Source organism: Acomys russatus, chromosome 22 (genome assembly GCF_903995435.1).
Source record: "Acomys russatus chromosome 22, mAcoRus1.1, whole genome shotgun sequence".
Classification (NCBI taxonomy): Eukaryota; Metazoa; Chordata; class Mammalia; order Rodentia; family Muridae; genus Acomys; species Acomys russatus.
In genome coordinates, this window is record NC_067158.1 from 24,228,331 (window position 1) to 24,247,786 (window position 19,456).

A 19,456-nucleotide genomic window follows, 5' to 3' on the forward strand; every position below is an offset into this window, starting at 1 on the left:
ATGAAAAGACTCAACATTGTAATTGCCACCACTGAGAGAAGTAATTAAATACTAATTAGTAACAGTCAGTACCAACTGACTCTTGGTAAGGATATGAAGTACTTGGGAGTTTTTATTCACTGCTAATGGAAATAGAAGCTTACATAAACACTTGGACGTCTGTTTAACAGTTTCTAATCACCTATATTTGTGATGTGATATGATACAAGTTTCACTGGTATTTATCTAGGAAAAATGAAAACTTACCTACAGAAAGACTTGTACATGATTGTTGATAGCAGACTCAAATTATACTTCCAAATAAAAAATAATGCATATGTCCCTCCATTGGGACTAGCAGTTAACAGATTATTGCTCAGTTATAAAACAGATAAGTTACTGATTCATATACAATGTGGTTGAATGTTAAAAAGTCCTAAAATAAAAGATTTGAGCAAAAAAAAAAATATCACATTTTAATTCCATTTATGTGGAATTCTAAAACGTACAAATTATAATCATAGAAAGTAGAAAAATGATTGGCAAGGAATAAAAGAAGTGGTCTAAAACTGGTACAGCTTTCAGGGTAATATGAATTTTCTGTGTATTTTGATTGACTTCTTTTTGATATAGTCTCACATAGCCTAGTTGACCTTAAGCTGAGGATTTCCTGATCTTTCTGGGATTGCAAGTGACTGCCACCACACCTATTTTAACTATCTTGTCACTGTCTCTGTCTTAATTCCTGTCCTGATTGTATCATTAAAACATTTGCTGAACAGCTCCAATTTGTTTCCTAAATTATAATTCAATAAGGTTGATTAAATTATGTTGATTGAGGGCTGGAGAGCTGGCTCAGTGGTTAAGAGGGAGGGCTTGTCTTACAGAGGATCCAGGTTTGATTCTCAGTGCCCACATGGCAGCTTATAGCCCTCTGTTTCTCCAGTTTCAGGGGATCTTCTGGCCTTTGGGGGGTATTTAGGCAAATACTCATACACATAAAAAAGGAAAACAAAAACAGATAATGTAATTATTTTCCGTTTGTACTTTAAAAAATGTTTCTAAACTTATTTTTAGTTTACTATTTAGTGTTTATCTTTAGTGTGATTGCCTTATATATAATAGATGGGCCAGTTTTCTGGGTGATTGTTTGATGACTTTATGACATATACTGCAAATTGATAGCTAGTATAAATCTTTGGGAACCCTAACCATTTTATATGTATATAACACCATTTCAAGACAGAGTTAGATAGAAAACACCTCTATTTGGGTTTTATGATTAGTAAAGGCTGTATGCATTCAACTTAGGGTATCATTTTTACCCCCAGTGGCCCGCACATGTAATTTGATCTTGATTGTTCTGGATGTCCTAAAACCCTTGGGACATAAGAAGATAATTGAAAATGAGTTGGAAGGCTTTGGGATTCGCTTGAACAGCAAACCCCCCAACATTGGCTTTAAGAAGAAAGACAAGGGAGGCATTAATCTCACAGCCACTGTAAGTGGGGAAGGTGACATGGGGTAGGCTCTACTGACTGAAGGGATTGGAGTGAAAAGCCGATTCAAGTGTAGAAATTGATAATACGGAAATTTTCTGGCTTTTTCTGTCTTTCTTTTTTTGTTGTTGTTTTTGTGGTTTTTTGTTTGTTTGTTTGTTTGTTGTCCTGGACTCGCTTTGTAGACCAGGCTAGGCTCGAACTCACAGAGATCCACCTGCCTCTGCCTCCTGAGTGCTGGGATTAAAGGCTTGTGCCACCAAGCCCGGCCTTTTTTTTTTTTTTGAAACAGTTTTTCTCTGTGTATTAGCCTTGATTGTCCTGAACTCGCTTTGTAGACCAGGCTGGCCTTGAACTCACAAAGATCCAACTGCCTCTGCCTCCCAAGTACTGGGATGAAAGACCTATGCGACCACCCAGCTGCTTTTTCCTGTCTTTATTGAGATCGTTCAGTGATCTTTTAATGATTGATAAGAAAGACAATGTTGGAACTGGTCGTGGTGGTGCATACCTTTAATTCCAGCACTCGGGAGGCAGAGACAAGAAGATCCCTGTGAGTTCGAGGCCAGCCTGGTATACAGGTGAGGCCAGGACAGCTAGGACTGAGAAACCCTGTCTTGGGGGTGGGGGTGGGGGTGGGGAGGCAAAGTTGGGACTTGAGTCATTCTCAGATTTACTTTTTCAACTTTATTTCTTCCTTTGGGTTCTTTACCTAGAGTGGTTCAGGCATTTGGAACAATATTAACATAAAGTAGTTGACAGTATGCTGCTTTTATTTATTTAACATGAATTTATAAAGCACTAATCAGAGGCCAAGAATTATTTTAAGTACTGGACAGTGGCAAAGGGAGGGAAGATGTAGAAAAAGGCACAAAGTAGTCAAGAACCCTCATTCGTGGGTAAGTGAATAATTAATGAGGAATATAAAGTATATTAGATTGATAAGCTTAAGATCAGGAGTAAAATAGGGAAAGGTGACGAGGCTGTATTTGTGCCCCTCCTCCCTAGATGTTTCATGTGTCCATGTTGGCCTTAAACTTGGCAATGCAGCTGAGAACGACCTTGAACTTCTGCCCCTGGAGAACTGGGGCGACACGTGTCCTGTTGTGCCTGGTTGCTGGGGATTGAATCTAGGGTTTTGTGCATCCTAGCTAAGTATTCTACCAACTTAATTACTACCCCAGTCTCTGGGGCCCCATTCTAAGTTGCATTTTTCAGAGAAATATTCTGAGTGAATATCTTGGGGAAAGGTGTTTGGTTTACAGAGGGGAAGTGCCAAATGCAAATTCCTTAAATAGAGCTATGAAAACAGCAGCGTAAACAAGCACTTGAAGGATAGGTAGAAATGAACTCACAGCATAGGGGGCCATAGTATATTCTGACCCATGGAATAAACCTTGACTGATTTAAGTATTTTTTAATTTTTTAAAAAAGATTTTAGTTTTTAAAAATATATATTTTATTAATTTATTCATATTACATCTCAATTGTTAGCCCATCCCTTGTATCCTCCCATTCCTCCCTCCCTCCCATTTCCCTTTACTCCCCTCCCCCTGTGACTGAGGGGGACCTCCTCCCCCTGTATAAAGATTTTATTTTTATGTGTATGGGTGTTTTGCCTGCATATAATCACGTGTGTAGTGCCTGAAGAGACCAAAGACGGAGAGCATCAAATCCCCTGGAGTTACAGACAGTTGTGAGCTGCTATGTGGGACTTTGGAGCAAGAGCAGGAAGTGCTCTTTATTGCTGGCTATCTCTCTAGCCCCAAGTTTTATTTTATTTTAATTTTTTTATTTTTTATTTTATTTATTTATTTTTTTTATTTTATAATGTTTTGAGATAAAGTCTCTTATATACCAGACTGGCCATGAACTTGGTATGTTTCCAAGGTTGGCTTTTGGACTTAAGTTCTAATGGAATTCTAATAAGCTTTTGTGTTAAATTGGTGTAAGAGAGACAATGAAGGAACTATTTCAGCAGTTTGAAAGTTGAGGCAGAAGGCTGGACATAGTGAAGTATGCCTTTTAATCCCAGCACTTGGGAGGCGAGGCAGGCGGATCTCTGTGAGTTAGAGGCCAGCCTGGTCTACAAAGTGAGTACAGGACAGCCCCGGCAGTTTTAGAGAGAGAAGCCCTGTGTGGAATAAACCAAAGGAAGAAAGAAAAAGAAAAGAAAATTGAGTCAGATCAATTATGAGTTTGAGATTAGCGTGGGCTACATAACAAACCCTGTCTCAGAAACAAAAGGCTTTGGTTGACGGCAGTGGTGCACTCCTTACTGCCAGCGCTCGGAAGGCTAAAGCACATGAATCTCCTGAGTTCTGAGCAGCCAGGGCTTCACAGAGGAACTCTATCTTGGAAAACAAAAACAGTGGTTTTATTTCTATTTTATGCATATGAGTGTACTACTTGTGTGCTTGGTGCCAGCAGGCCAAACGAGGGTTCTTTAGACAGGGTCACACTATGGAGCCATAGCTGGCCTGGAAGTCTCTATGGAGACCATATTGGCTTCAAACTCAAAAGAGTTCTGCCTTCCTCTGCATTCTTGCATTAAAATTAAATTGTGTGTGTGGGTGTGTGTGGCGTGAGGGAGGATGAGTATATGATGTAAGGGAGAGGTGGAATGGGTCAAACACATTAGTGCTTTCTTGTGGAGGTCAGAAATTAACAGCAGTCAGTTTTCTCTTCCACCCATGTGGATCCTGAAATTTGAATTCAGCTTGTCAGGCTTGGCAGCAAGCTTCTTTACCTGCTGAACTTCTCACTGACCCTGAATTTAAAATTGTGTTTCTATGTGAAGGGGTCCGTTGTTTGCTTGTGAGTTCAGGTGCCCAAGGAGTCCAGAGGAGAATGTCAGGTCCTCTGGAATTAAGAGTTAGAGGTATGGGCTGGAGAGATGGCTCAGAGGTTAAGAGCACTGACTGTTCTTCCAAAGGGCCTGAGTTCAATTCCCAGCAACCACATGGTGGCTCACAACCATCTATGATGAGATCTGGTGACCTCTTCCGGTTCTCAGGCAGAATACTGTATACAAAATCAATAAAGGTGTTTGTGAGCCTTCCTACATGGGTGCTGGCATGAACTGTGGTTCTCTGCAAGAGCAGCAAGTACTCTTAAACCCTGAGCCATCTCTCCTGCTTTCTTTAACTTTTTAAAGCAGGATTGTAACAAGAGGAGAGCTAGGTGGTTTGGAATGTAACCAGTAGGACTTAGAGTACAAGGTGATTATGAATTTTTTTTCCTAAACTAAAAAAAATGAACGTTTATTATATCTTTACACTTCTCTTACACATTTGTACTTCTAGTATACATTTGCAGTACAAAGTTATGGAACGATCAGAGTGGTTCATTTGAGATACTAATTTCCTATCCCAGTGCTTCCTTCTCTCAGGAATCCCTTTGAGAGATTTGAGTTTGGTGATAGCTTTAAATCCAGGAGCCTAGCTGACACCACTAAGGACATTAGTATAAACAGAAAGTTTAAGGCCCAACAGGAGAAAGAAAACTGGAGAAAATTAGACTGTTAGAGACCAAATAAAGAAAGTGTTTCAGATAGAAGGGGAGTGAGTAGCTTTATCAAATGCTGTGGTTTTGCTCAGTGAATTAAGGTCTGAGAATTTTCTGAGAGTTCAGATTAACAATAGGTTTTGAGCTGGGCATGGTGGTGCATGCCTTTAATCCCAGCACTTGGGAGGCAGAGACAGATGGATCACTGTGAGTTCAAGGCTAGCCTGGTCTACAAAGTGAGTCCAGGACAGCCAACGCTACACAGAGAAACCCTGTCTTGAACAACAAAAACAAAACAAACAGATAAACAAAAACACAGGCGGGGTGGCACACGCCTTTAATCCCAGCACTCAGGAGGCAAAGGCAGGCGGATCTCTGTGACAAAGCAAGTCCAGGACAGCCAAGGCTAACACAGAGAGACCCTGTCTCGAAAAACCAAAAAGACAAAACAAAACAAAACAAAAACATGGTTTAAACGCTCTTTCCCAAAAGATCTCCCCATGTATTTTGTCATTCTGTTTGAATTTAAGAAGTCTTTGAATTAGTGTGCAGGAGCTCTCGTTAATAACTATTAAGTAGCTTAAACAACAGGCTTACCTGGCTGGAGAGATGGCTCAGAGGTTAGGAACGCTGACTGCTCTTCCAGAGGTCCTGAGTTCAATTCCCAGCAACCACATGGTGGCTCACACCCATCTGTAATGTGATCTGATGCCCTCTTCTGGCCTGTACGTGTACATGTAGGCAGAGCGCTGTATACATAATAATAAAAAAATAAACATTAAAAAACCCAACAGGTTTACCAAGGTGATTATTAGGTTGATATTAGAATTAGGAGTCTGCCCTAATGACCTATTTTAATTACCTCCTTAAAGAGGATATTATCAATTATTGTCACATTCTGAGATACTGATTATAGGACTGTATAAATTATGGAGAACAGTATAGGATACAGAACACAATTTAGCATATTACACATTTACTTAGGAGTTTAGAACGTTTCTTTTTTACTTATGTTTTACTGTAAGTTAGACATTCTCATCCAGGGCAGTGAGGAGTGTAAATTTTAGCTGTAATTTTCCAGGAACAGGGCTGGGGATGTAGTTCAGTACCATGCTTGTCTAGCATGCACAGGGCCTTGGGTTGAATTTATAGTGCCACATTAACGGAGCGTGGTGTCGCATGCCTCTGATCCAAGCACTTGGAGTTACAGTTAGGAGGATCAAGGTCATTCTTGGCTACTTGGAGAGTGTGAATCAGAAAAGCACCCGGAGGCTGGGCATGGGGCTGCACGCCTTTAGAGGCCAGAGCTACATACTAAGACCCTGTCTCCTCAAAAAGGAAAGTCCTCCTTGATTTGTCTTTGTTTCCTCTGTTCACCAGTGCCCTCAGAGTGAACTAGATGCTGAAACAGTGAAGAGCATTCTGGCTGAATACAAAATTCATAACGCTGATGTGACTTTGCGCAGTGATGCCACAGCAGATGATCTCATTGATGTGGTAGAAGGAAACAGGTACTGGGTGTGTCTTTGTGACTTTGTTTAAAGCTTGTGATGGAAACAAATGATGGGTCATGGATCTGGAAGATGAGGGCCAAGCCAACCCCAGTTGTCCTCTTGTGCTGCTGTCTCTCAGTGGGGCCTTGAGTTCTTCCGCTGTTACCTGTGGCTGGTCTTCTATTCTCACTTCTTCCCTTGCTCTGCAGTTTGATAATGATGACATTCCTGTTTCAGTTACCTGCTCTACTCTATGCTGCTTCTTAAGCTGTTGAGTGGTGGTTGAAGAGAGAGGGTCAGCTCTGTTCGATTACCCATCTGAGCAATCACATAGGCCATTCTGCAGAAGTCAGAGCACCAAGACATGTCCCTTCCATGCATCCTAACTGTATATAGCTGAACCTTGCTCTAGGAAACAAACATTATTACTGTTAGTATGCACTACTTGTTAAAGTTATTCCTAACATTTACACAGAATCTTCTATGTTGTTTTTGTGTTTATTTGAAGAATTTGACTTTCACTGAAAACAAATAACTAGGCATTTACAAGTGAAACAACTTTGCAACTTGCCTATTGAGTAGCAATCTTAGCTGTTCTAAAGTATAGATCAAACACTAAAAACATAACATTGCTAAATGATACACTTTACACACACTAGAAATATAATACTGCTAAATGATACACTTTTTAAAAAAAGTTTAAAGGCAGCGAGGCGGGGTGGCACATGCCTTTAATCCCAGCACTTGGGAGGCAGAGGCAGGCGGATCTCTGAGTTCGAGGCCAGCCTGGTCTACAAAGGGAGTCCAGGATAGCCAAGGCTATACAGAGAAACCCAGTCTTGAAAAGCAAAAGAAGGCTGGGTGGTGGTGGCGCACTCCTTGAATCCTAGCACTTGGGAGGCAGAGGCTGGTGGATCGCTGTGAGTTCAAGGCCAGCCTGGACTACAAAGTGAGTCTAGGACAGCCAAGGCTACTTAGAGAAACCCAGTCTTGAAGGGGAAAAAAAAAAAAAAAAAAAAAAAAGCAAAAGAAAAGGGCGGGGGGAGGTTTAAGGGTCCACAACCTTTAATCCAAGAGGCAGGCAGGTCTCTTGTATTTTGAGGCCAGCCTGTTCTATAGAATGAGTTCCAAGACATCAAGGACTACACAGAGAAGCCCTGTCTCAAAAAAAAAAAAAAAAAAAAAAAAAAAAAAAAAACCACAAAAAAAGAAAATTTAGTGCTTAAAAGTGATCATGAAGCCGGGTGGTGGCGGCGCATGTCTTTAATCACAGTAATCAGGAGGCAGAGGCAGGCAGATCACTGTGAGTTTGAGGCCAACCTGGTCTACAAAGCAAGTCCAGGACAGCCAGGTCTGCATAGAGAAACCCTGTCTCGAAAAACAACAAACAAACAAACAGATTATCATGAGCTAGAGCTACAACTCAGTGATTCAGTGCTAGCCTGCCATGCACAAGGCTCTGGGCTTGATTCTTAGCACTGATTGAAAAGAAAAAAAGGGTGCTGTTAGAAATGCACATCTAGGGGGCTGGAGAGATGGTGCAGAGGTTAAGAATACTGGCTCTTCTTCCAAAGGTCCTGTAGCAACCACATGGTGCCTCACAACCATCTGTAATGAGATCTGGTGCCCTCTTCTGATGCAAGCAGAATACTGTATAAATAATAAATAAATAATTCTTTTTAAAAAATGCACGTCTATCTTCTGGGTGGAGGGGTTGGGATAGCAACTCAGTCCCTGTACTGGAACTCAACTGTGTTGGTTATCAGGCTTACCCTGAACTTTTGGTGATCCACATTCCTCTGCCTTCCAGGGCTAGGCTTGCAGGCATGTGCTACTATGTGTGTTTCTGAGAGCCTCTTGAGTTGGGACTATGTGAAGGAGCACTGGGAATGTTTGTTGTTTTGTCAGCAATCCAAGTTAAGAATATTTCTTCTCCTTCCGTAGAGTTTTATATCCCCTGTATCTATGTATTAAATAAGATTGATCAGATCTCCATTGAGGAATTGGATATTATCTATAAGGTGCCTCACTGCGTACCCATTTCTGCTCATCATCGCTGGAATTTTGATGACCTCTTGGAGAAGATCTGGGACTATCTGAAACTAGTGAGAATGTGAGTTTTAATGAAGGCTTCTGGAGATCATTAACAAAATGTCTGTTTTCTGGAGATAAAAGTAAAGTGCTTCCTGTAAAATGCTGGGCATATTGAGAGCTCTGTTCTCATATTAGATATCATCTTGACCTGATCTCAGAGGTCATAGAGGGTTGATTTATGTTCAGCTTATACACACTTTTGTGACGGCAGCAATCCTTGTGTCTTCTCTTTGTTCTAGTTACACCAAACCCAAAGGCCAGTTACCAGATTACACATCTCCAGTGGTACTGCCTTACTCCAGGACCACGGTGGAAGATTTCTGCATGAAGATTCACAAAAATCTTATCAAAGAATTTAAATAGTAAGTAAGCTTCATGGTCATGTGGTGCCTCCTTTTCCCGTGTGTTACTGATTTCATTAATAGCAGTAATTCTTAGAGGATTAAAGAAACCAGGTAACAGCGAAGCTTCTGATGGGATTTCTTTCTTTTTTTTTTTTTTTTCCTTAAGACAAGGTTTCTCTGTGTAGCCTTGGCTGTTATGCTCACTTTGTAGACCAGGCTGGCCCTGAATTCACAGCAATCCGCCTGCCTCTGCCTCCCAAGTGCTGGGATTAAAGACATGTCCCACCACGCCTGGCTCTGATGGGATTTCTTGATCTCTCTTTTCTCTCTTTTTTATATTTAGACAAGGCCTCACTATGTAGCCCTAGCTGGGCTGGAACTAGCTTTGTAGACCAGGCTGATTTTTGAACATACAGAAATCTGCCTACCTCTGCCTTCTGACAACTGGGATTATAGGTGTGTGCCAATATGACTGCCTTTCCTCTTAATGTTTATTTTATGTGTATGTGTGTATGAATCAGTATGTGTGTGCACCACATGTATGCAGAGCCCAGAAGGCATCATCATTCCAGATCACTTGGAATAACATATATTTGTAAGCCATTCAGTGTAGAATCAACAGTTGCAAGAGCAACTATGCTCTTAACCACTGAGCCATCATTCAAGAAGCCTCTTTAGTTCAGGAGTGTTTGGTGGTACATAGATTCTTGCCTTCCCTTTGGCAGATAATAGTTTTAGGGACTGGGGAGATGGCTCATTGGGTAAGAGTGCTTTCATTGAAAGCAAGAAGACCTGAGTTCAAATCCCCAGCTCTCACATAAAAGATGTACACGGCCCACATGCTTATAAGCCCAGCATTATGAGTTAGAGACAGGTGGATGCTGCAAGCTTGCTGGCCAGCCAGTGTATTTAACTGCTCAGCCACCTCTTGAACCCCTGTTTTGTTTGTTTGTTTGTTTGTTTTTTGGTTTTTCGAGACAGGGTTTCTCTGTGTAGTCTTGGCCATCCTGGACTCATTTTGTAGACCAGGCTGGCCTCGAACTCACAGCGATCCACCTGCCTCTGCCTCCCGAGTGCTGGGATTAAAGGCGTGCGCCACCACGCTCGGCCTGTTTGTTTTTTAAAATTTATTTTATGTATACAAGTACACTGTCTTCCTACACACCAGAAGAGGGCACTAGACCATATTACAGATGGTTTTGAGCCACCATGTGGTTGTTGGCAATTAAACTCAGGACCTCTGGAAGAGCAGCAAGTGATCTTACCACTGAGTCATCTCTCCAGCCATGTTTTTTGATTTTTGTTTCTCTGTGTAGCCTTTGCTGTCCTGGACTCACTTTTGTAGACCAGGCTGGCCTTGAACTCAGAGAGATCTGCCTGCCTCTGCCTCCCGAGTGCTGGGATTACAGGCATGTGCCACTACTGCCTGGCCTGTTTTTTGTTTTTTTGAGACAGGGTTTCTCTGTGTAATAGCCCCGGCCACCTTGGAACTCAGAGATCCACCTGCCTCTGCCTCTTGAGTGCTAGGATTAAAGGTGTGTGCCACTCTTGGCTTAGCCTTTGTTTGTATGTTTGTTTGTTTTTTAACTTTAATTGGGTATGGAATAAGCAATCCTGTGAGTTCTGAAAGCATTTGCCATTGTGTGTGAAGCTCCAGTGTGCTACACTGCTGCACAAGTGGCTTTGTCCTGATGTGTGTGGAAGAAGGCTTTTGTCTGTTGCAGGTCTGCCTTTTTAGAGCTAGGTTGCTAAATCTGGTACGTCTGGACCCCCAGCAGCTGGGGCAAATGCTGCTTGTTACTGCTACTGACTGTCTATTCCTTTCCATACAGTGCTCTGGTCTGGGGTCTCTCTGTGAAACACAATCCTCAGAAAGTGGGTAAAGACCATACATTGGAAGATGAAGACGTCATTCAGATTGTGAAGAAGTGAAGCCGCAGTCCATCTGCTGCAGCCACAGCAGTGTTCGTACGACCAAGTACCCTCCTCAGCCCTTTCTGTCTTTGGCAGCCACTGGATTGGGATACAGGAATGGATATGGAGGCTTCCATACTGGAACATCTCATGTCCCGTGTCCCCCCCTTCTTTCTTTTTTCTCTTTGAGATAGGGGCTTATATATTTTAGGCTGGTCTTGAACTGTTTGTAGTTGAGACTTGCCTACTTGTTCATCAGGTTCCATCTTCCAAATGCTGGGCTTACTACTGTCCATCTATAACACCTTAACAAAATCCCCTCTCCTACTTTGGTGTCACTTCCATTGAAGTGTATAAAAACCTGGTGGGCCCATTGGCCTTGTGTCATTCATTGTCAGATTTGCAGTGGGATGAGCTGAATGAGGAAACACCTATACTGGGAGGCAGCTGCAGAATGTGACCTAGAAGATGTGACATCCTTTATGATGTGTAGTAATGAGAGCCTCTTTCACCTAGCCTGTCTTTCTGTCCTGTCTCAGGACATTGGAGAGAGGAAGGTTATGCTAAAGTTAACTGCTAATTTCCTCCGGTTTTGGAAGACTACATCATCTATAGGTGGCAGTTGAATGGACTGCTGTGATAAAACTCAGTGGGATTTAAGTTGCAGGTTTTCTATTAGCTATGAACTTAAAAAGATTACTTAGTCTTTGTCATTCTCAATTTCATCATGAAACAATGGGATTGGGATTGCTGGTATTAAGTGGTGGCTTTTCAAAGTTTCTTAATACTGTGTCAGTATATTTTGGTTCATGTCATTTAATCCTTTTTTGTCCTTTTGTGCTTTTTTGAGATAGGGTTTCTCTGTGTAGCCTTAGCTGTTCTGGAACTCACTCTGTAGAACAGGCTGGCCTTGAACTCAGATCCTTGCTTCCTGGGTGCTGAGATTAAACGTGTGCACCATATTGTCTAGCTGGAAGATTATTTTAATGTAGTCTGCAGGGATGATAGAGGAGGCCTAGAGAAACACAAGGAAGAACAGGTTTGTAGGAGATAAGCCTTTAGCAGTCTATGAGGAAAGATAAGGGCTTGCCCACACTCCTCTCTGTTCAAGACTTGTCCTGTTAAGAGTTGGCTCTTTTTCCTATCTTTAGTTTTAGCAGGGTCCGTGGATTCAGGTAAGCCTCTCTTGCCTCGAGCTAGTCGCTTTTTAGAATATAGACTAGTGTGTCACTGAGACATTGCCTGATAGGCTATATATATGATTGAAAGCCTATCCCAATACTACAAGAAAGAATTCACTTTCAGTGTTGTGGAATTTCCAGTTAGGTTTGTTTTTTGTTTGTTTTGTTTTTCTTTTTTTTGGTTTTTCGAGACAGGGTTTCTCTGTGTAGCCTTGGCCATCCTGGACTCACTTTGTAGACCAGGCTGGCCTCAAACTCACAGCGATCCGCCTGCCTCTGCCTCCCGAGTGCTGGGATTAAAGGCATGCGCCACCACGCCCGGCTTAGGTTTGTTCTTCAGTGAGAACATATTGAAATTTTTGGGAATCCTCAGGCCAAGCAATATTCATTTACTTAAACATTTAGCACCTCAGGATGCTGAAATCCAGATCCTGTGCCAAGGCCACAGTGTTTGAAGAAGTCTTGAGTCCATTGTTTAGTACCTATTTCTCCCTGCTCACCTGCCCAGTTTCCAGCCCCATAAGATTTGAGCAGCTTTACTTCAGCTTGGTTTGGCCTTCCAATTTTTGGAAGGTAGAGGCAAGAGTGTTAGAGGAGTTCAAGATCATGCTTGATGGCATGGTTAGTTCAAGTTTGGCTTCATGAAATACTATCTCGCTGGGCGGCACACCTGTAATCCCAGCACTTGGTAGGCAGAGGCAGGCGGATCGCTGTGAGTTCCAGGCCAGCCTGGTCTACAAAGCGAGTCCAGGATAGTCAAGGCTACATAGTGAGACCCTGTCTCAAAAAAAAAAAAAAAAAAAAAAAAAAAAAAAGAAAGAAAGAAAGAAAAAGAAAAACTATCTCTTACCCCCTAAACAGACGTACATTAAATTTACCTTTCCCTTCTTTGGGACTTAGATTTGATGGTTCTGAAGGGAAGATAACAGATTGTGTCAGGAACACTGGCTAGAAATGTGCTTCCAGTGTTTGGGATCTGGGTTTGGTATTTCCAGGTTCTTGCCCTGGGGATACACACTGTCAAAGATTGGCCTCAGGTTGAGTGAATGAGAGCACAAGGGATGCAAGGCTACACAGCCCAGGGTTTAAGGTGTCTAAAGAAAGGAGGGTTTGGTTACCAGTGAGTGGATTTGGGGTTCTCTATTTTTTTAATTTAAAAAAAATGTATTTAGAGACAAGGTGTCTGTTGTCCTGCCTGACCTAGCTTTGTAGACCAGGCTAGTCTTGAACTCACAGGGATGATCCTACTTCTGCCGCCCAAGTGCTAATTAAAGGCACGTGCCACCACACCTGGCTTGGTGTTTCCTATTTTAATTATGTTATATATTCATTTTTTTCTATTGCATATGTCACTTCCCAAATTATGTCTAGTTTCAGTCATCTTCCAGTTAAGGCCAGATCAGCCCTTCTATTCATACCTATAAACAATGGGAGTACTCTTTAATAGGGACTTTCTAGGTTTATTATGGGCAAATCCCTATTACTGTTCAGAGATGAGAATATATGTAGCTTGATGTAGGTAAAGGTTTGAAAGGAATTCTGGGGTGCTAGGTATGTTTGGATAGGTGTATGTGCATAGTGTATGCAGCATACAAACTAGGCTGCCAAGCCCAGTATGAGAAGATATACCAAACACTAAGCAAATGATATGATCTGATGCCCTCTTCTGGCCTGCAGGTGTACATACAGGCAGAGCACTGTATACATCATACATTTTTTTTTAGAGCATATGTGTCTGCATACCAGAAGGAGGCACCAGATATCACTATAGATGGTTGTGAGCTACCATGTGGTTGCTGGGAATTGAACTCAATCTTTGGAAAAGGAGTCAATGCTCTTAACCTCTGAGCCATCTCTCCAGCAGTATTGTCAAGACATGGAAGCCACACACTATATTTACCCTTCCAGTCAAAATCCAACAGTGCTATAAAATTGAGAATGGCTTATTTCTAATCTCTACTGGTGTTAAAATAGTATTTGTGGCCCTATGTCCAAAATTGTCCAGTGCCTGGGCAAATTAACTTGAGCTCAAAAATAAATATAACAAAAAGGACTGAAAAACTTTTCATTAGGATAATAATTTTTTTTCCTTTTCAAGACAGGGCTTCTCTGCGTAACACTTCTGGCTGTCCTGGACTCTTTCTATAGACCAGGCTAGCCTTGAACCCACAGAAATCTACCTGCCTCTGCCAAGTGCTAGGATTACAGGCATGTGCTAATACTGTTGTTTAGAATGCTCTTCCCACAAGATACGTAAACCATAAAAGTAAAATTCTTGAGTGAAAGAGTAGATACACCAAAGGAGGAACTAATAGAGTTGGAGTTAAGCTGGCCTAACAGGGTGGGCCAGTAAATTTCAGAAAAATTACTATATACAGGATTTTCCCAACAGACTTTCATCAGGTCAATTATGTTGTGAAAAAGGTATAGTATTGAAGCTTTATATGCAGGAAAAAGCTCAGAACTTGTACCTTGGTTCAGTGTTAGAAACAGATTCATGGAGGTAATAATCACAGTACCAGTCACTTTTGTTCACACACGTGGCATATGCAATTTTTAATAAACCAAAAGAAAAAGTCCCAAATATACAAGTGAAAAAAATCCAAACAGTTGACACAGGCCTAACTAATAGCCACTTTATGTACAGCTGTATGTATAAGTTCAAAAAAGCTATCCTATATGTATGTACAAAAGTTTATACACAGGTCTGTACATAAGGGTCTATACATTTTATTTTTTCAGAACCCTTAGGTGTCATCTCTAGAAGACACCAACACTTCATTCACATATTTTATAAAAGAAAGACATAGAGGATTGACAATATTGTTTCCCCTGTATTTGGACCATGTAGGTTCCATGTGATTAATAGCCTTCTGTCATAATCTGGGTATGTGCGTTCCCTAAACATCTTCACACGGTGTATTCCAATGTAAAAGCCCATAAACAAAGATGGGGAATGAGAGTCATGACCAGGGTGCCACCACCGGTCCAGATGTGGGTGAGCCTGCCTGCTTACTGTCTGTATTCCAGTTCATCTACACTGATGACTTTGGTGGGCATGGAGGGCAGAGGCTGCTGCAGCACATCTGAGCCAAACCACTTGGCAAGGCCCACAGGCGAGCTGCTCCTTTGGCTGCTGGTGCGATGTTCCAGCTGGGAGTGCATGTGTGGCAGGCCTGACCGGCTGGGCACATTCTGAGGAGTCTGAACATTGATAGCTGCTGCCTGGGAACCCGAGCCTGGAGGATGCAGAACTATGGAGAGAAGAGAGTCAGTGCAGCAGAGTAGTACTCTACCCACAAAGCTTGAAGGTCTACAAGCCTTGCTGTCATCATTGATAGTACTTTCTGACCTACTTTACTCTCAGCCTTTCAAGAGGTGAAAGACAACAAAGCCAGAGCATGCCTGGCTCCACTTTCTTTGCAGTAATAATAACCCCAAGGCTGACTTCATCTGTTTTTCTAGTGACACCTGTACTTACTTGGAAAAAGCTAAGGAATGAGGAGTCAGTGAAAACAGTGTTACTCAAAGTGTCTCAAACTTTCCATGTGGTTAGCTAGCCCGGGCCATTCCTGAACCTTACCTGAGCGCTGTAGCTGCTGCTGCATCACTGCCAGATGCAGAGGGGTCCCAGGACGAGGGTTTAGGAGAGGGTGACTAGCAGCAGAGAAAGGGTACAAGGGCTGACCCAGGAGTGGTCCAGATAGTCCCTGTAAAGGAGCCATATCTATCCCAGGAGGAAGCACACCTGATGTGGAGAAAGGAGAAACTTCTGAGTTATATCAATGTACCTAAAAATTTCAAATTTTACTGAACATTTTTGCTGATTTGGGAATTTAATTTATAGCTGGGTATGATGGCTCACTCCCCACCCCCTAAAATACTGAAAGGCTACTGATTGTATTTTTCTTGTTTTCTGTCTTTAGACAGAGTTTCTGTTGTAGCCTTGGCTGTCCTAGACTCAGACAAATATCATGGTTTGTGTCATATGTGGAATTTTAATAATATATGTAAGACATGGAAATAGTGAGCCGGGCGTGGTGGCGCACGCCTTTAATCCCAGCACTCGGGAGGCAGAGGCAGGTGGATTGCTGTGAGTTCGAGGCCAGCCTGGTCTACAAAGTGAGTCCAGGATGGCCAAGGCTACACAGAGAAACCCTGTCTCGAAAAAAAAAAAAAGACATGGAAATAGAAGAAACACTGTGGCAGGAAGAAAAAATCTGATCTGAAGAAATGCAGAGAGAGCAAAGGATAGGATAAAGGGGAAAATCTGTTTATTCTCGCTTTGTAGATCAGGCTGGTCTAGAACACAGAGATCTGCCTGTCTCTGCCTTCCAGTGTTGGGATTAAAGGTGTGTACCACTACTGCTTGGTGGGTTTCCTAATCTTTTCATGGCCTAAAGACTGGATTGGATTTACTGCCCACTATTTAGGTAGAAGAATCTAGTAAGATCTTTTTGGAATACCTACCATAATGTATCACATTACTTAGTGGCAGCAGTTTTTACACTAGGACCAATGACCAATGCCCATACGCAGTCAGAAACTCACCAGCTTGGAGCAAACTTGGAAGATGCTGTGGATGTACCCCTTGGGCTATCAACCTCTGGACTAACCCTGGGTGAAGCTGGTGAGCAGGCCGAACAATAGGAACATGAGGGACGAGGGGAACTTGGTGGGTCGGGCGGAGAAAAGGTGCTGTGGGAACCGGGGATGCCAAGGTGGGTGTTTTCCTCCCAGCTGCTTTAGGTCGATACTCTTGTTCTTTGGTATAACGGTTGGTCTGGGACAGTGGGGTGGAGCACGAAGACCGTTGTAATGTTGAAAGTTTAGGATTTGTCGTAGGAGACGAGTCTTGATCAGTATTAGGTATGGGATTAGATGACAGCAGGTTCTCTGTAAGGATTCAGTCACAGAATATTTTGAAATTGACACCCACCTGTTCCCAATTTATTTAAATTCCCAATAACCCTGCAAATCTTATTTTTTTTAAAAAAGCTGGTAATTCCTTTTGTTGTTTTTAAATGAGACAGGGTTTCTCTGTGTAGCCTTGGCTGTCCTGGACTTGCTTTTGTAGATCAGGCTGGCCTTGCCCTGAGTGCCAAGATTACAGGCTGACAATTGTTACTTGATTCTGTTTAACTAGGCTAGGTGATATCATGGAAAGTCATCTGCCTTAAATGTAGACAGATGCACACCTGCAACTCTCCAAGAGCCTAGGAGATTTGAGTTAAGGTCACAGAGTAGTTAGGCCTTGAGCTAGGACTAAATGCCAAAGTTTTGTTTTAACCTTCATTATATATTTTATGAATATGGATAAGTGTTCTGCTTGCATTTATGTCTGTGCACCATGTGACTTCAATGCTCACAGAGGCTAGAAGAGGGTGCTAGACACCCTAGGGCTGAAAATCACAAGCAGAAAAAGTGTTGAAAATTGAACCCAGGTTATGAGGAAGAGCAGCCAGTGTTCTGACCCATCTTTATAGCTCATAGATGCCAAGTTTTAAAGGTCTTCAGATTCTTTGCTGGAATAATGGACTTTTTTTTCTTCTTCATTTTCCTTTCTTGAGGGGTGCTAGACATGAACCTATGGCTTTGTACAAAGTTACATTCCCAGTGCATAAAGGATTTTTGAACAACCCCCAAAAACCTCGACGTACTGTTTCAAAGCAAAAAGCACAAGTTGCTAGGTGTGAGGGTGGCGTCTTTAATCCCAGGATTTGGGAGGCAGAGACCAGCAGATCTCTGTTGAGTTTGAGGTTAGCCTGGGCTACACAGTAAGATCCTGTCTCAAAACAAAAACAAATCTAGACACACAGACACACACACACACACACACACAAGTGGTCCAACTTAGTTAAGTGTCTTTGCTACACATAAATGGTGGTTTCTTTTTTTTTTTTTTTTTTTTTGTTTACAGTTAGTTGTTTGAGATTAAAATGCTTTTTAGCTTACAAAGCCAAGTAGACAAGCTATCTGAATGAATCCATAGCCTAAAGTGAAAGAATCTGAGCTTCCTTAATTATAGGACCACATTTCTATCAAGGCTTCTCAAACAGCAGAATGCTCAGACCAGTTCTCCATCCCTCATTAACCTTCACTTACTGGAAATTATAATCTCTGCTGTGCAACTATTAAGAAATTTGTACTTTTTAAAAAATAGTTCTGAAAGGCTCTTACATCATTGTTCAAATGTGAAGAACCTTCCAGAAATAAAAGTAGTTGAATTAAAGCCATGTGTGGTCAGAAGTTTAGTACTAGTGCCTGGGAGGGAAAAAAAGGCATGGATCCAGTATAAAGCCAGCTTGGGCTATACAGGGAGACCAATTCCCAGCACCCACATGGCAGCTCACAACCATCTGTAGCTCCAGTTCTAAAGGTTCTGATGTCTTCTGGCCTCCTTGGACACTGGATGCACACAGTGCAGACACACTCACAGGCAATACACAAAAATGTTAAACAGAAAGAGCTGAACTAGATTAATATGCCAAATGAATTTGCTATTCAACTTGGAAGACTAACAAGAATTATAAAGTGAAACACCTTTATCCCAGCTGCCACAATGCCAAGTGAACAAGTCTGACTGAGCTCACCAGCCCATCTCCCTGACACTGCAGTCATGCATGCCTACGTTCTGACACAGGGTGAGCAGTACCTTCGCTGGCCTTCTGAGTATCCTCTTTACCATCACCAGGAACCACTGTTCCAGGTGCTATTTCCTCCTTGCTTTTCTCTCTGCTTTCATACATCTTCCGGATCACTGAGGTAGGGGTGAAGGAAGGGGAAAGCTGCAGAGAAGAGGAGGCAGAATCAGCATACTCAAAAGTGCCTTTCCCTAGTACTAAGCCAGTGCTTTTTCTTTTTTGGATTACTGGGGATTAAACCTAGGGTCTTACACATGCTTGGAAGCACTTGCCCTTGCTGTTCAACAGGGTGAAGAGTTTGCCTACATGGCAAAGGCAATTCTTTCTGGTCTAGAGCTACTGGAAGAAAACACATCGGGCAGGTAGTCATTGTCCCAAGAACTTCAGCCTCCGTACACAGCCCTGTAAAACTGGGTCTGTCTCTGTTCTCCTGTTTTCTCAAGACTGAGGGGGAGCTAGGAAGCGGGGAAGGACATGATAAACAGGGAAAGGATGTTTCTACTTCAGAACCTACCCCCTTTTTCCTAGTATTTTTCTTCTTAAAATACCATACTAGAAATTTCAATTATCTTACAGTTACCTACTAGGACTTACCATTGAGGGCCCTTTGTTCCCATTTATATTGTGTATTTTATAATGATTTTATTATGCATACTCCCAAAATTTTAAAGGCAGGAGATAGGGCCTAAGTCATGAACAAAACTACTTTGAATTTTCCTACAGCAAGAGCCTTGGAGGTGTGTAGTGCAGAGACCCATATGGAGTCCTGAAGCACAGAACAACTGTCCCTCGTCCCATCCC

At 42.1% G+C, this 19,456-nt stretch overlaps 2 protein-coding genes across 2 annotated transcripts in view; one reads left to right on the forward strand and one right to left on the reverse strand.

Annotated features, from left to right (window-relative positions):
* Window positions 1–10,982, forward strand: part of Drg1 (developmentally regulated GTP binding protein 1) — a 20,207-nt gene extending 9,225 nt beyond the window's left edge. The window contains exons 5-9 of the mRNA XM_051165284.1: window positions 1,311–1,480; window positions 6,366–6,503; window positions 8,425–8,591; window positions 8,812–8,934; window positions 10,749–10,982. Of these exons, the coding sequence (XP_051021241.1) occupies window positions 1,311–1,480; window positions 6,366–6,503; window positions 8,425–8,591; window positions 8,812–8,934; window positions 10,749–10,848 (698 nt within the window). The 3' untranslated portion in view covers window positions 10,849–10,982. The remainder of the gene's footprint in view (window positions 1–1,310; window positions 1,481–6,365; window positions 6,504–8,424; window positions 8,592–8,811; window positions 8,935–10,748) is intronic.
* Window positions 10,983–14,488: 3,506 nt separating this feature from the next.
* The window catches only part of Eif4enif1 (eukaryotic translation initiation factor 4E nuclear import factor 1), a 41,651-nt gene continuing 36,683 nt past the window's right edge, over window positions 14,489–19,456 (reverse strand). The window contains exons 16-19 of the mRNA XM_051165286.1: window positions 18,667–18,799; window positions 16,563–16,907; window positions 15,595–15,759; window positions 14,489–15,265 (exon numbers count right to left, since the gene is read on the reverse strand). Coding sequence (XP_051021243.1) covers window positions 15,024–15,265; window positions 15,595–15,759; window positions 16,563–16,907; window positions 18,667–18,799 — 885 coding nt within the window. The 3' untranslated portion in view covers window positions 14,489–15,023. The remainder of the gene's footprint in view (window positions 15,266–15,594; window positions 15,760–16,562; window positions 16,908–18,666; window positions 18,800–19,456) is intronic.